Genomic DNA, 14,084 nt, shown 5'->3' with positions numbered 1-14,084 from the left:
TGCCTACTATGTTTCAAGTAACCTCTTTGGCATGGAGAATATTTCTCAGTGTTTCCATCTATTAGAAACAAATCCATGAAGGAAGTACCTGAGTCATCACTGTGACATGGGCAGATTGAAGCTCTGAGGTTGTCACTTGCCCTAGGTCACACAATGGTTAGATAGAAGAACCGAGATTTGTATCCAGGTCAGCCTGGATGCAAAGGTCAGGCTCTTTTTCAATCTAGTGTTTTATAATTGCACCTGTTATTTACTTTTCAGCCATAAGCTCCTCCACTCTATGTCTGGTTTCTTCAAAGAAAGTGACTTTTAATGGGGCCATAAGAGGATTTAATATCAGAAGAAATAAGTTCTATCTTTGGGGAGGCATTGCCCTGCCACCTATCAACTGTGTCACCTGGACAGAGTTCCTCTGACTCCGTCTCTGTATTTCTACAGCCTACGACTGGACTGGCTTAGGATAGCAATTCAGGGAGAAAGCACAGCTCCCTCCCCTGATCCTTGGCTTCCTTGTTTATAAAATGGAGAAAATAATCCTCAGCTCTCTAGATGGTTGTGAGGACCAAAAGACGTGATGGTCTGCATGCACTCCAGACATTGGTAACTGCTATTGGCTTCCAGGTGGCCTGCTCAGGGTACGGCCTTTTGGATGTGCTTTACAAATACCATTAATATGTTTTGCTTTGCACTGAAATCCATGAATCCTCTTTCCCTGTCCAACTCCAGGCAAAATCTGCATAGATTGAGAGCAGTGTTCCTGACTCCTCCCTCTGACTTCCTTCTTACATCCTCCCAGTGTGAACTGACTCTCACCTCCTGCCTCTCGAGACACATCAACAAGCTACGCACGGCCACAACCCCAGCTAAAGGCCCTTGTCTCAGACAGAGCTGGCAGCTGCCTCCTCTTATTGGCAGCACATTTATCATCTTGAGGAAAATATTGATGGATAAGAAACCCCAGACAGGCAGCATGACTTAGCTGTGCGTGCAGCCTGAAGTGAAATTTGAGGTGCCGGTTCTGGGACTTTCCAGACAAAAAGGAAGGTTGTCCTGTGGTGAATGGCCCATGCTCCCAGGGGTCTGACAAAACCTAGGGATGACTGTGTCCTGCACATAGTAGATGTTCAATAAATGTGAATTGAATCCAAATTAAATAAACACTTTGAATGAGATCTGGTGGGTCCTCATTTGTCCAAAAGGTTCAACTTACAGATGGAATCCCGGAAGGGAACTGATTAGCTCACTACATAGCAAGTCAGCAACAGACACCAGATTAATAAAGTACGTGGCTCACAACTCTCACATCAGTATTCTGTCCCTTGTGCCACAACCCCACTAGGTCATTTCCTCAAGTCTCTGACTAGACATTGCAGTCTGAGAAACTGGACTATAACTAAAATACAATGTGATAAACCTGGAAATTTCCCCAAAAGATGAGGGAATACATTCTCTTAAAGGGCCAGCAGGCAGGGTGTTAATGGTGCTGTGGTGCCTCCATCTGACCCCATCCAACCTCTGCCCTACAGCAGCAGGCAGTGCCCACTCCCCTGTAGCACTCGCAGGCCCAGACTTGTCCAAAGGAGGAAAGCAGCTCTCTTAATGCTCTGGACTTTGCACACACCACTTGCTGCCTGCAACGCCCTTCGCTCCCTTCTTACCCTTCTAGATTAGGCCTGAGTCATGGTGCTTCCTCGCTGCATCTACTCCCACCCCTCAAGACCAGGTTAGATGCTCCTTCTGTCCACCCCACATGCTCCTCTTTGTCACCACTGTCCTGCGGTTACTTGTCTGCCCACCTCCACCATGCTGGAAACATATACCCATGGAGCTCTGCTCCCTCAGAGACCAGCACAGGGCCTGGCATGAAGTAGTCGTTCAGTTTGTGCAGCCTTGGGTTCTAGACCCCTCCTGTCATAGAGGGTCAGATGAAGCTGCTTCCCAGGGGCCCTTGTTTTGAACTCTAGGGCCACACCCACAGATCTACTCCCTCCACTCCATGAGAGCTCTTTAGAGATTTGAGCAAGGCAAATATGCATCCTAAATGTTCTCTTTCCCAGAAAAGCACCTCTGATTTCTTTACCAGTTCTTCATAGGTCTTAATTTTGGACCTGGTGACCATCTAGCCTGGTTGTTTCAGCACTGAATGTCCTCAGTCTCAAGACAACCAGGACAGTTGACCAGCTTAGCCTTGTGTTCCTTTTCCAACCTGGTTCTTCAGGGGCCATGCACCATTTACCAATATCTTGCATAGGGTGGGGGCCAGAAATAAACTCAAAGCTCCAGGGGCTGATCACAATAGAGGGCAAACAAAGGCCAGCTCCTTCTTGCCCCTGTGGGGACCCAGTATTGATTTTGGCAGGAGTGTATGTAGTATGTGGTGGATATGGTGGTAGACACATAAACTTGTTGGTCAGCATTGAATTTCGTAGAGTCAATTAAGAAGCCTAACCCAATTTACTACACAGGAAACCTCATGTCCCCAAATCTTTACTTCCAAAGAGCTTCTGTTTGGTTGTATAGAACCATCACTATAATAAACACTGCCTAACCAGTCCCTGCTCCCAGACAAGCGTTCTTGGGCATCTCCCCATTCAACCATGACTTACCAAGCACCTGCAGTGTGGCAGCTGTCTCTCTCATTGTCCTTTGAGTTGCTCAAAGTTAAGCCCAAACCTGCAACTGGTTGGAACTGATCATGGGTCAAGTCCTCCCAGTTGGGGCACTCTTCCCACATTTGTGCAACAGGAAGGTGGGAGCGCTAGCAGTTGTGTACCTAAGTGTGTAAGGGAACCTGGAAACAGACAGGTTCAAGTAACTTAGAAACCAGCTCGGATTTCTTCTGACCGTCAGCTGATAACCATAATCCTGAAACAATATCAAACTCTCTTTATCATCAACTTGGTTTCCATGGAGCCGTACAGTGCTGCTAAGTGAAGGCTGACAGTTATCACTATAAAGCAACTTTACAACTTTGTAATTTGTAGCTCTCTGCTGACAGTAATATTAACAGCATTTGGAATTATGGCTATAAACTTGACAACAGCGGATAAAACTCTTAGAAACCTCATCTTGGTGGATGAGGGAGGTTGGGGGAAGGTAATGGTATTTTGGTTTTCTAGGCCTGGGCAGGAGGCGTTCAGGGGCACACTTTAATGTGGAGGTGGGGGTAGTTGGTCCAGAGCAGGACTCACAAAGGGCAAAGCAGCTCAGCCCGGCTCGCAGAGAGCAGGTCTGGGTTGCATCTGACAGCTGTGTTGGGATGATAGAAAAGGCAGATAGGTCAGGGTAGGCAGCAGGAATTAGGGAGAGGTTCTGGGAGCTAGAGGACAAGGACTGGCTGGCTGATGAGTCCCAACCTCTGGGACTCAGAAGAGAGTCCTGTCCTTCAGGGAATGGAGGGAAACACAGGCTCACTGCAGAGCAGAAAGCAAGGTAAGCAAAGGCCTGGAGGGCAGAGGGGAGAGAGCAGCCCTTTCCAGATGGATTAATCTGAGTTTCAATCCCCACTCTAACACTTAGTCGCTGTGCAGCCCTGGGCAGGTTATTTGATTTTTCTGAACTTGAGTTTCCCTACTTCTATCTCAAAGGCCCAAAGCAAATGATTCTTTATATCCATCCATCCATCCACGTAGTCTTCCATCTCTCTGTTCATATACCAACTTGCCACCTACTGATTTGGAAATGAATGAAGATCATATGATTGTATCTCCTAATCTAAAGGTAGGCAAATTAGGACCCAGAGCAGAAACAGACTTCCCTAAACCTATGTGGGCAGAGAAAGGCAAATCCAAGGCTCCAGTGCTGGAATCCTGACCTTTTCATGAAGCACATTCTCAAGGTTCTTATTTTGACCACTCCTATTGCTATTATTAGTCATTTTTTGATTCATTCCTCCATTCAGCCAGTTGTCCAGTAAGTATTCACATAAGATTGAACTCCTGTCAATCTGTAGGGAGGAGAAAAAAATATTGACAGATCTCAGTAGTTTAGCCTCAGGTTCCCAAGACCTCTGGCTGAAGTTCATTTTTGCTTATGCATCTTAGCAAAGTTACGACCCTGGGTGTGATAAATAAGAACTAAGAAGACCTAAGTACCTTACATGTCAACAAGTCAGACCTGACGGCTTTCTACTCCTCTGTCCACCTAAAAAGTGAAGTTTTCCCCTCAAGAATGAAGTTTCAGCTCCTCACAGCCATGCACACACACACACACACACACACACACACACACACACACACACACTGATAATTCCTTTGAAAAGCACAGATCACAGAACTCATCTTCCTAGTGGCCCAGCAGATTTCAGGTGGGGTGGGGCAGGGCCTTCTTCCATTTCATTCATTCCCAGATTCATTTGCATTCCCCTGAGTCTCCCCTGATCAGGTTCTGTCTGGAGAGGCGAAGTCACTAACCAAGGTCATTCAGCTTTATGAGGGAGCGCGAGGCACTAGGCCATACTGGAACTGGGATCCTGACTCGTAGTCTGGCATCCTTTTCACCAAGGGACAGAGCAGAACCTACCTGGACAGTGCCCACCCAGACACTCACTTCCTTCATTGTGACTTCAACATGTCTCGAACCTATTATGGAACTTTTTAAAGCCCACTACTTCAGGCCCTCAGAGTCATTCTCTTTCTGGATGTCACGTGAGCCCCTTATACTCCACACAGCTTGAAGAGAACCCAAACAGTCCCCTCTGCAGCCCTTTTTGCCGATGGTCCATGTCTTAGCTATTGGTCCTACCATCTACCATGCTGTTCAAATCAGGAAACTTCTTGACATTATCCTCAGCCCATATTCAAACCATCAGCAATATTTCAGCCCCATTAGATGGAACTGTTTAAATGGAACTGTTTTCACTTGTGGTTTCAGCTGAGACCCCAAGACTGTAGATGCCACATTTCAAAGTAAGGAGAGAGACCACCACTTACAAAAGAAACCCTGAGACCAGTTGTGTGTGACCTTTGGCTCACCTGTCTTCACATAAAAGGGCTTCTTAAGAATGCAGTGACCCTGACAGCAGCGAACCACCAGACCACCAGGGGCTGAGGAAGGAACCACAGGCCGCCTCCTAAGGAGGCATTTGCCCATAGCATGGATGTCCTGCATGGAGAGGGTGTGTCTGAAGGAGCCCACGAGCGTGTGCCATGCCGGCTCACCACAGCCCTAGTCACCTAGGCTGTTCTGCCCCTTTCCTCCTCTCCCTCATCCTGCTCAGGCTCAGAAGGGTGGATCGGGGGAGTAAGTCAGGCAGACCCTCATTCCCTCGATCACCATGAGACAGGCTGAGCCAGAGGGTGGAGAGCGTTTTTTCTTTGAAGAGATTTGATGGTTTTGATTGGACCAGACATAGTAATTGCTGAACTGAGACTATTTTGTGACTAGAATTAATCAGAGAACTTCTAATTTCCTGAGAGCGATCGGAAACTCACGGGGCCTGCCAGAGCTTTTGTATCCCTAGATCTATAGTCTAAATCCATCTATCTCTGAGGACCATGGGGACCAACAATAAAGTGGTTTCACAATGGCACCTGTGAGCACTGCATATTCCACACACCTGTCCACCTTCTGCACGCCTCAGTGCCTTCTCTCCGCGGCTGGCTCTGCCTGCGTTTATGGATCACCAATTGTTTCTGGTCCCGCCCCCGCTACCCTCGACACTTGGACAGAGCACCCTCTCTCTGGCATCTGGGCTCTCTCCAGCATTCCTCTCTGCCAGGAAGCCTGCTCCACCCTTCTCTCCCTGCCTGAATCCTCTTCGCCCTGGAGTTCTGAGCCTTAGTTTCCCTTTCTCTGAGAAGGTCTTCTTCCCACTCCCCTGACCCCAGCTTAGCTAGATGACTCCCCCTCCCTGCCATCAGAGCTCCCCTTGCCAGACCATTTATCCCTCTGTGTTGGGTGGTCTCTTTCCCTTTCCTCCTCCCCTCAAAACTGTCTTCTTGAAGGCAGAGATGAAGCCTGTTCATCTGTCTCTTCCTGCTGTCTAATGGGTTTTCCTTGGTAAATGAGTAGATTAATGATATCTTCCATGTTTGATAAATGTTTCATAGGACCCCATGTGAAAGATATAGTGGGGTCTGAATTGAGACCAATCCAATTAACTGATTGGAAATCTTGGCACCTTCTCTTGGCCAGCTATACCCTTCTCCCAGAGCCAGCATTATCAGATTTCATCATGGCCAGGGCTACGAGCCTGGGTGGAAACCAGTCTGTTCAGGACCCAAGGTCTCCATACCCAATGTTTTCCCCATCCGTTATGTCAAAACACTGTTTCCTCTTGGCTTGTAACCATACCATAAACAGAGACCAGAGAAGCTCTGAGTTACTTTATGATTCCAGTTTAGCCTTCTCTCTCTCTTTTTAAATCATTTGAACAGAGCATATTTATTACTTGACAGGCCAGTAAAATGTAAATAGGGTTTGCGGAAGAGTGGTCCAAAATTCTCAGGAATTTATTGCTTCACAACAACAACAAAACCAACAAATGACAGGAAGGAAAGACAAGAGAGCTAATATTTAAGAGTACCAGTATATGTTCAGTGATTTATCTTTCATGAGAATATGGATTTTCCCATGCAACCCTCACAACAACCCTGAGAGGTAGATAATTGTTATCCTCATTTCACAGATGAAGAAACTAAGGTTCAGAATAGTGAAATAATGGGGTTGGAACCTTCCATGAGAATGATGCAAAGCAGAACTTATGACAGGCTAGAGTCCCAGAGGCCACTAGCCAGGGCAGAAGTCTCTGAGGATGTCCCTCTATTAGATTCTGTTGAAAGCTATGGGCATTCCCCCCAGAAAACAGTATACTTTCCCCCCCTTTTATGTGGTGCTGGGGATTGAACCCAGGGCCTTGTGCATGCGAGGCAAGCACTCTACCAACTGAGCTATATCCCCAGCCCTCCTCCCAGAAAACAAACTCTGTTTAATTACTCACAACTTTGCATACATTTTTAGATTAGCATAGGTTTTCTTGAAGTCCATCCATGGGCCTCCCAATTAAGAACCCCTAAACTAAAAGACAAAAGTAGCTGTTGACTTGGCCTCATCAGCTGTCTAGGATACTTTTCTTTATTTACACTGTTAGATTAGTAACTCCTATGTTCATAGAGTCACTAAATCTTAAGGTTCATAGATTCTTGATTTCATAAATTCATCTACTCATGGAATTATATAACTTATACTTTAGAATTAGAAAAATCTTAGAATGTCAGAGCTGGAAGGAATCAGTGGTCAAGTCCACACATAGTCTTGTTCCACAACAAATCCAAAAGGTAGAAATGTTGAACCTGAGCCTAAGAAAGGGGACAAGGTTGGCTTGGGGCCACTCAGGCATAGTGGAAGGGTAAGGGTTCAAACTGCCATTGCTGACTTCAAAGCTGGATCATTGGCAACGGAAGGAATGTCATGTGGCCTGCATGGAACTGGAAACAGTGGGCAGGAACATCTGTGGAGCACCTACCAGATTCCAGTGGGTACTAGGGTATTGCAGATATAGTGATCCTTTCACCCTCCTAATAACCCTGCAGTGTGGCTGTGGTTTTTATTTTACAAATGAGGAAACAGGCACAGAGTGGTCAAATAACCAGCCTAAAGTCACAGAGTTAGGTAAACATCAGTGACTACATCCATTGCTCTATTTCCTGATGTGGTAGAAAAGGAAGGTCAGAGGTCAGGACCTAGGTCATGTTTAGCTAGTGCTTTTCCAAGGAGAAAAATTGAACCAATACATATGTTCTGGCCTGGACACTACTGTCACCCTGGGTGAAATATCCCTCAGGATTCTCTGCCTCCACCAGCCCTTCCCTAATCTCATCCAGCATCTTCTGGCTAATTAATATGGTCTCCATGAGTCCTGGTTACTGGGAAGGGGCCACTCTGCATGATAGACACAGGAAACTCCATGCCAACAAGTACACATAGCTCCAGTATGTGAACCAGCTGGCATCTTGTGGTGACCAAGGCCCTTTGCCCCATGAATCTTGTCAATACAGTTCTACTTTCTTTAATATAAATGCTGGACCTCATTCACATTCATGAAAGACTTTAAGTATTTTGACCAATAGTCACTTAATATTTAGAGGACACAGTCATATAGGTTATTTAATCTAATCACAGCTCAGTGGATTATTATGTCCTCCTGTTACAGATTAGGAAACTGAGGCCCAGTGAAGCTATATAACTGCTCAAGGTGGACCATGTAGTTAGTCGTGACGGAACCAAGATTCAAACCCAGATGTGACTGAATCTATGCAGCTGTTCACTTTGCATAGTACTACACTTCTTTGTGAAAAACTCTCATTTCTACTGCAGGGGCTAGAAATGTGTGAAAGTCCTCCCTCAGTTTGTAAATGTGAGGGAGCTCGCCTCAGAGAGTCTGGAGGACTCACTAAAGGGCGCGCGTCAGGAAGAGGCTGGTGCTGTCATCAGAATCAGGTCTCCTGACTCCCTGTCTGGAGGACACTTTCTTCCAGACCATATTGCCCTTCCCATCAGACCATGTAATTCCTTTTTCTGATTGGGACATGGAGCCAGCAGCCAACAAAGATCACAATCTGTCTGCCTGAAGTTTCCTTCTGTTATGAGAGTTTTTTTTTAAAAATATGCATTTCAAATAGGAACCAGGTTAAGTCACCCTTGTGTGTGTTGAACTGCCTGCGCTTTCCTGGGGCAACTCTGGTTTCCTCTTCCCACCCTCTGGATGACAGAACAAGGCAGACGGCTCCAACTGCACCGTGGCCTGCTCTGTTCTGCAGCCTCTCTACCCACTCTTGATTCCATCCATCACCAGCTCCTGTGCCGCACTACCACTTGTCCATTACCAAGTCTTGGCACTATGTTCTATATACTCTGCAGTCACCATCTTATCCAGACCTGAGCTCTCTCCCACCTGGGCTGCCCTAACAGCCTCCTAACACAAAGTCCCTGCCTACCATCTTGGCCTCCTCCAATCTCTCCTTTTCACTGAGGCAGGGTGGATTTCCTCTCCTAATTAAAATCTATTGCTCTCCATTGCCTTCATATTCAAGTTCAAATTCCTGTGGCCTATCATTTCACTTACCTCTTGTATCTGAAATCCTTCAGCCATACCGAATCACTTACAGTTCCTGTTTCTGCCCCTCCCTATCCCCCCAACCCCATTGGACTAATTTCTATCCAATCTTGAAACTCAGTTTCAAGATTGTCTCTTTCCTGAAGGCTTCAGGAAAGCCTTCTTTGACTCCAGGACTATTTTGAATTCTCCCTCATTTGCACATAAAGACCTTTTTGTCACTGCAACATTCCCTGTGCCTTATCTGGCTGTGGTAGGCACCAAATATATATTTGTTAAATGCCAGTGTCTCATGGCTTTCTATAATTCCTCCACTGCAAAACATATCATGCATATTTTAATTGTATCTTTCCTTTTCCATATTCCCAGGTAGAATGAAAACCCTGTGGGCCAGGAGCCATGACTTCTTGCTCAGTATTTTCCCCTAGGTGTCCTGCCTGCTTCCTGGCATATACTAATGGTGTATTTACTTTTGACCAATGAGGACTAGTTATTGAGGGGCCTGGGCTGAAGGAGGGGTATTCTACTAAAAGTACTTTTATTTCCACCACAAAAGCATTCCACAGGTACACCTATCCAACTGGACATCAGAAAACAAGACAAACCAAATTCAGGCCTCCTCTGGATGGCCATGTCTCATTGGAATTGCACTTCAGAATCCCCTTTGATGTGCAAGCTCAAACTCTTTCCTCTATCTCCTTTGCCATCATGTTGTAGGATAGCAAAGTAGCTGCAGAGTGGAACGTGACCTACTTATGTATTAAGGAGATAGGGAATCCTGGAGGTCAGAGCCACACCCCATCACATGTGTGGGAGGGGGAAGGGACAGCATGACACATAGGAATGGACAGGACGTGGGCAAATACGAATTTCCACTGCAGGGCGGTGCTCCCTGGGCATGACCGAGCCAGGTGGGTGGAAAGCAGCTATGGGGAGGGGACTCTCAGTTCTTTTCATAATCTCTCCAGTGTTCTACAGGGTCTGCACCTCTGCCCTATCACCAGCCTAGCCTTTGCTGGCACTTCCCTGAGGTCACTTCCCGGCCTCCCATGTGCATAACAAGACACCTGGGAACCCCCACACTGCAACCTAAGCCTTGCTGCAAGGAGGAAAGATGTTTTCCTGCACAGAATACAGTGGCATGATGGGGACTCCAGAAACACTCACCAAGGGTTGAAGAGAGGCTCAAAGGACGCCTAACTTTCTGGGGAAGGAGTATTTTCACATACAGTGAAACTTCTATATCTGCGTGTTCCATCCACGGGTTTGCCTCCAAGGACCCGACTAGCCGTGGAGAGAAAATATCTGAACTGAACACGTACAACTTCCTTGTCATTACTCCCTGATGACAGTATAACAGCCAGTTATATAGGTTCATATTGTGTTAAATATTATAAGTAAATCTCAAGATGATTTAAAAATACACAGGGAATGTGCAAAGGTCATATACAAACTGTACCATTTCATATAAGGGACCGGGACATCCAAGAATTTTCAGGTCCACAGGGGTCCTGGAAGCAATCTCCCAGGTACTGAGGGACAACTTAAATGGATTTCATTCCACCTTTTCCTCCCTTCCCCAACTGTAATACTTTCTCTGAGAAAAATAAGAGTTGGGAAAGGAGAAATTGATCAATCTAAATTAAAAAAAAAAAATAGGTGAAAGCAGACTCTATCACAACCTTTGACAGTCCTGATACAGTGATTTTGAAATAAAAACCAACACTCAGGAAGCTAAAATTACTAAATTCTACCTAAACAAATCCAGCAGGCGAGGAAGTAACTACTCATTTCATCATGGCAAACTTAGCAGTTTTCAGAGACATCTGATGAGAAAACTAAGGAGAACCAATTGGTCAAAAAAATACAAAGGCAGAGAGGAAGATGCACAGAGGCCGAGAGAGAGACAGGGACGGCAGAGAGGAGGCAAAGAGAAGAGAAAGAGGAAGAAGCATTGAAAGAAGAGAGGAGACAGCTAGGAGGTGAGGAAGCGGAAGGGAGGCAGGGAGAGAAAGCAAGGAAGGAAAACCAGCAAGGAGAGAGCAGGAAAAGTCAGAGAAGCAGGTGCACAAGGAGACAGTGGTGAAGAGAGAAACCCGTTTTGTGTGATCCGAGTAGGAGGAGCCAAGATGGTCAAGCTCTTCCTCAGCCACCCGGAGCATCATGGAGCCTGGGCACTCACACACTGCAGAGGGCAGAAGACTCACGTGATGCCTCACCAGGGGGGTAGGGGAAAGATAAGAGCAGCAGGAGCAGGAGGAGGTCCAGGGGTCCAGAGGGCCCGAGGAAGACCTGAGTCTGGGGGAGGTCCAGGTGAAGGGCACATGAAGGCAGGGCAAAAGGGACAATCCAAAGCGGCCACCTCCACCCTCCCCTCAGAGTCTGGCCTTTTCCTGAACTGGAATCCTGATTTCTGACCTGCTAGAAAATCCTGGCAGATTTGGACTCTCCTGGCTGGATGAGACTGGCCCAGGGCTGGGTGGGAATCCGCCAAGGATACAGGCTTCTTCAGTGTAGGGCACAGCAGCCGTGGTGCCCCCAACGATGTAGCTGTAGAAGGACACCTCCAGGGTGTAGCAGTAGGAAGTGTGGTCCAGGAGACCTCCCAGGAAGCGCCGGCCAGTTCCCGCCTTCACAGCATCCCGGTTGAAGGATGTGCTGGACTGAAAGAGTAAGCAAGGAGAAGAGAATCAGGCCTGGGCACCCGCTGGCTATTAGGTTTTGAGTAGATCTTACACTTCCTCGTCTCAGCTTCCTCATCTAAAAAGTGGGATATTCATCCCACATTGCAGGATCATCATGAGGACTGACTGAATAAACAACATAATTAAATGAACGACCCAGTGGAGCTCTTGGGGCAGCATAACTGCTGCTCAGCAACCGTCTATGGAAACTTGAATGGGGACAGATGGAGCAGGGAAAGTAGACAGGGAGCAAGAAGCAACTCTATTATGATGATGATCAGAATTAAAATTTGGATAGTGATTTCAGTTTATAATATTGTTGCCCATTTAGGCTTCCAAAGAATCCCCGAAGTGGGGGTGACATTTCACCTCTCTGTAGATGAGGAAACTGAGGCTCCCAGAGGTGGAGCAAGTAATCCAGACAGTAGATTTGAACCCAGGCCCAAGTGACTCCAGGTTCCCATTAGAGATTCTCAACTCAGGTCCAGTATCACCAGAGGTTAGGGATTGTGACCGTGTCTTCACTAGGGTGTTGACAGTACCCATCAGAGTAGACGGACAGGTCAGACTCAAGTTCTCTCCAAACATGCTCCGCCACCCCCTGGTGGTTGTGACCCAGGGCACTGGCCTGCCACTAAGCTGAGGCAGTCATAGTAGTCCTTTCTTGACCCAGTTCATGTGATCATGCCAGAAAAATTTCAGACATGTGAATCAGAGAAGCAGGCATGAGTTTATTAGAAAGGATAGGAGAAAGGAAAAGGGAACACTCTCAAGGGAAAGAGTGGGTCTTCTCAGAGAGGAGAAGGATGGGGTGCCCCTTCTGCCCTCTGGTTTTTCTGGGGGTCCCGGGGAAGTTTCCAAAGAATTCCAACCAGGCCCACCTATTAACAGCAGGAGGATATAAGATTTTCAAGTCCCTACTGCACATGACAACTTTAGGTCACTTGGGCCCATGTAAACCAGTTCTAATTGGACCCTTTTCTTACAAATTTTATGATTAGGGGGAATTATCCCTATTTCCCTGAGTTCTGGGCTCTGGATTGTGTAAAGGGTCATAAAAGCCCACCCCACCCCCCCGCCACAAGGTAACTTGTGCTCTTTTCATTACATTTCAGGCCTGCATTTCTCCTGCAGATAACAGGTTGTTTGCTGAGAGATATATCATGTCCTGTTGACCTAAGTCAAGCAGGGCTGCAGGTAAATTGCTTTTTTTTTTTTTTTCTGTTGTTTGTTTGTTTTTTTACAAAAGAAAGCATTTGGGGTCAGCACAGTGGGCCCAGTTTATAGAATCGCTTTCTTAAGCTCCTGTTCCCACCACTCACGCCTGTCTATTCCCATCAGTGTGATAGCAGGCAAGTGGCCTTATTTGTCACAACCTCACTTTCCTCATCTGTAAAGTAGATGTGATAAAAACACCTTGTTCACAGAGTTGTAAGGGTCAGTTTGCTGAAGCTTCTAGGGCATTCTGTGTGAACCCATGTACATCTAAGTAAATGAAGACTGTGGTTTTAATAAGAGGATGTGTGTCCTATTCAGAAGTAAGAGAGAGAAGGAAAACATGAAAACAGGAGAGACAGAGACAGTGAAAGAAACAAAGATGTGTGTGTGTGCAATTTAAGGAAAAGAAAACAATCAGAAAATCATAAAATGGCAGATCTGAAAGGACATTGAAATCCATGTTTTTGAAATCAGGCATTGAGGATCAGGCATAGATAGTGATTAGAAGTGGTTGTTGCCCTTGACTCCAGCTCTGAGCTCCTGGGGGTGCTGCATGGCAGGAACATCACCAAGAATCCCAGAAATAAGGCTCCTGGATTGGGCTCCTTTCTGTAGGCCCCGAAACCTCACCCCTGTGAGGGTCTCTGAAACCAATGACACTTCTTCCAAGGAATCTGGACCCAGGAGGTGGCAACCTGCTCTGAAATTGCAGCGGTCTCAAAAAGACAGGATTGTAGTGGTTCCTATAGAAACAAGCATGGCTGTTTCTGTCCCTTAACTGCAAATGGGCAGCCACCTCCTTCAATTCTATCCCTATGCTAGGTAACCTTGCGATACATTCTCAACTTTTGTGATCCTTAGGAGTCTCTTGGGTATAAAGAGAGGACTGGACTAAACAATCTCCATTTCCTTTCCTGGTCTGACATTCAAAGATTCTGGGATTCAGAGTGCACTTTACCACACAGAGAAATTCATCATCTCCACTAATGTCCAGCCTGAAGCTACAGGCAGGTGAGTGTTCAGCTCATCAACTTCAAAAATTGCTATGACCTTTGTAGACCTCTCCTCCTCTGGCCACATGGAAATAACAAGGCCCAGAGATTTAGTATCAAAACAAGTAAAATGGG

At 46.4% G+C, this 14,084-nt stretch overlaps 1 protein-coding gene across 1 annotated transcript in view; it reads right to left on the bottom strand.

Annotated features, from left to right (window-relative positions):
* The window catches only part of LOC124985227 (BEN domain-containing protein 5), a 1,510,890-nt gene that overhangs the window by 39,559 nt on the left and 1,457,247 nt on the right, over positions 1–14,084 (bottom strand). The window contains exon 11 of the mRNA XM_047553797.1: positions 11,556–11,718. Coding sequence (XP_047409753.1) covers positions 11,556–11,718 — 163 coding nt within the window. The remainder of the gene's footprint in view (positions 1–11,555; positions 11,719–14,084) is intronic.

The sequence above is a fragment of the Sciurus carolinensis genome, chromosome 1 (genome assembly GCF_902686445.1).
Source record: "Sciurus carolinensis chromosome 1, mSciCar1.2, whole genome shotgun sequence".
NCBI classification, from domain to species: domain Eukaryota; kingdom Metazoa; phylum Chordata; class Mammalia; order Rodentia; family Sciuridae; genus Sciurus; species Sciurus carolinensis.
Note: the sequence above shows the minus strand (reverse complement) of the source record. Positions and strands in the feature narration are given on the sequence as shown.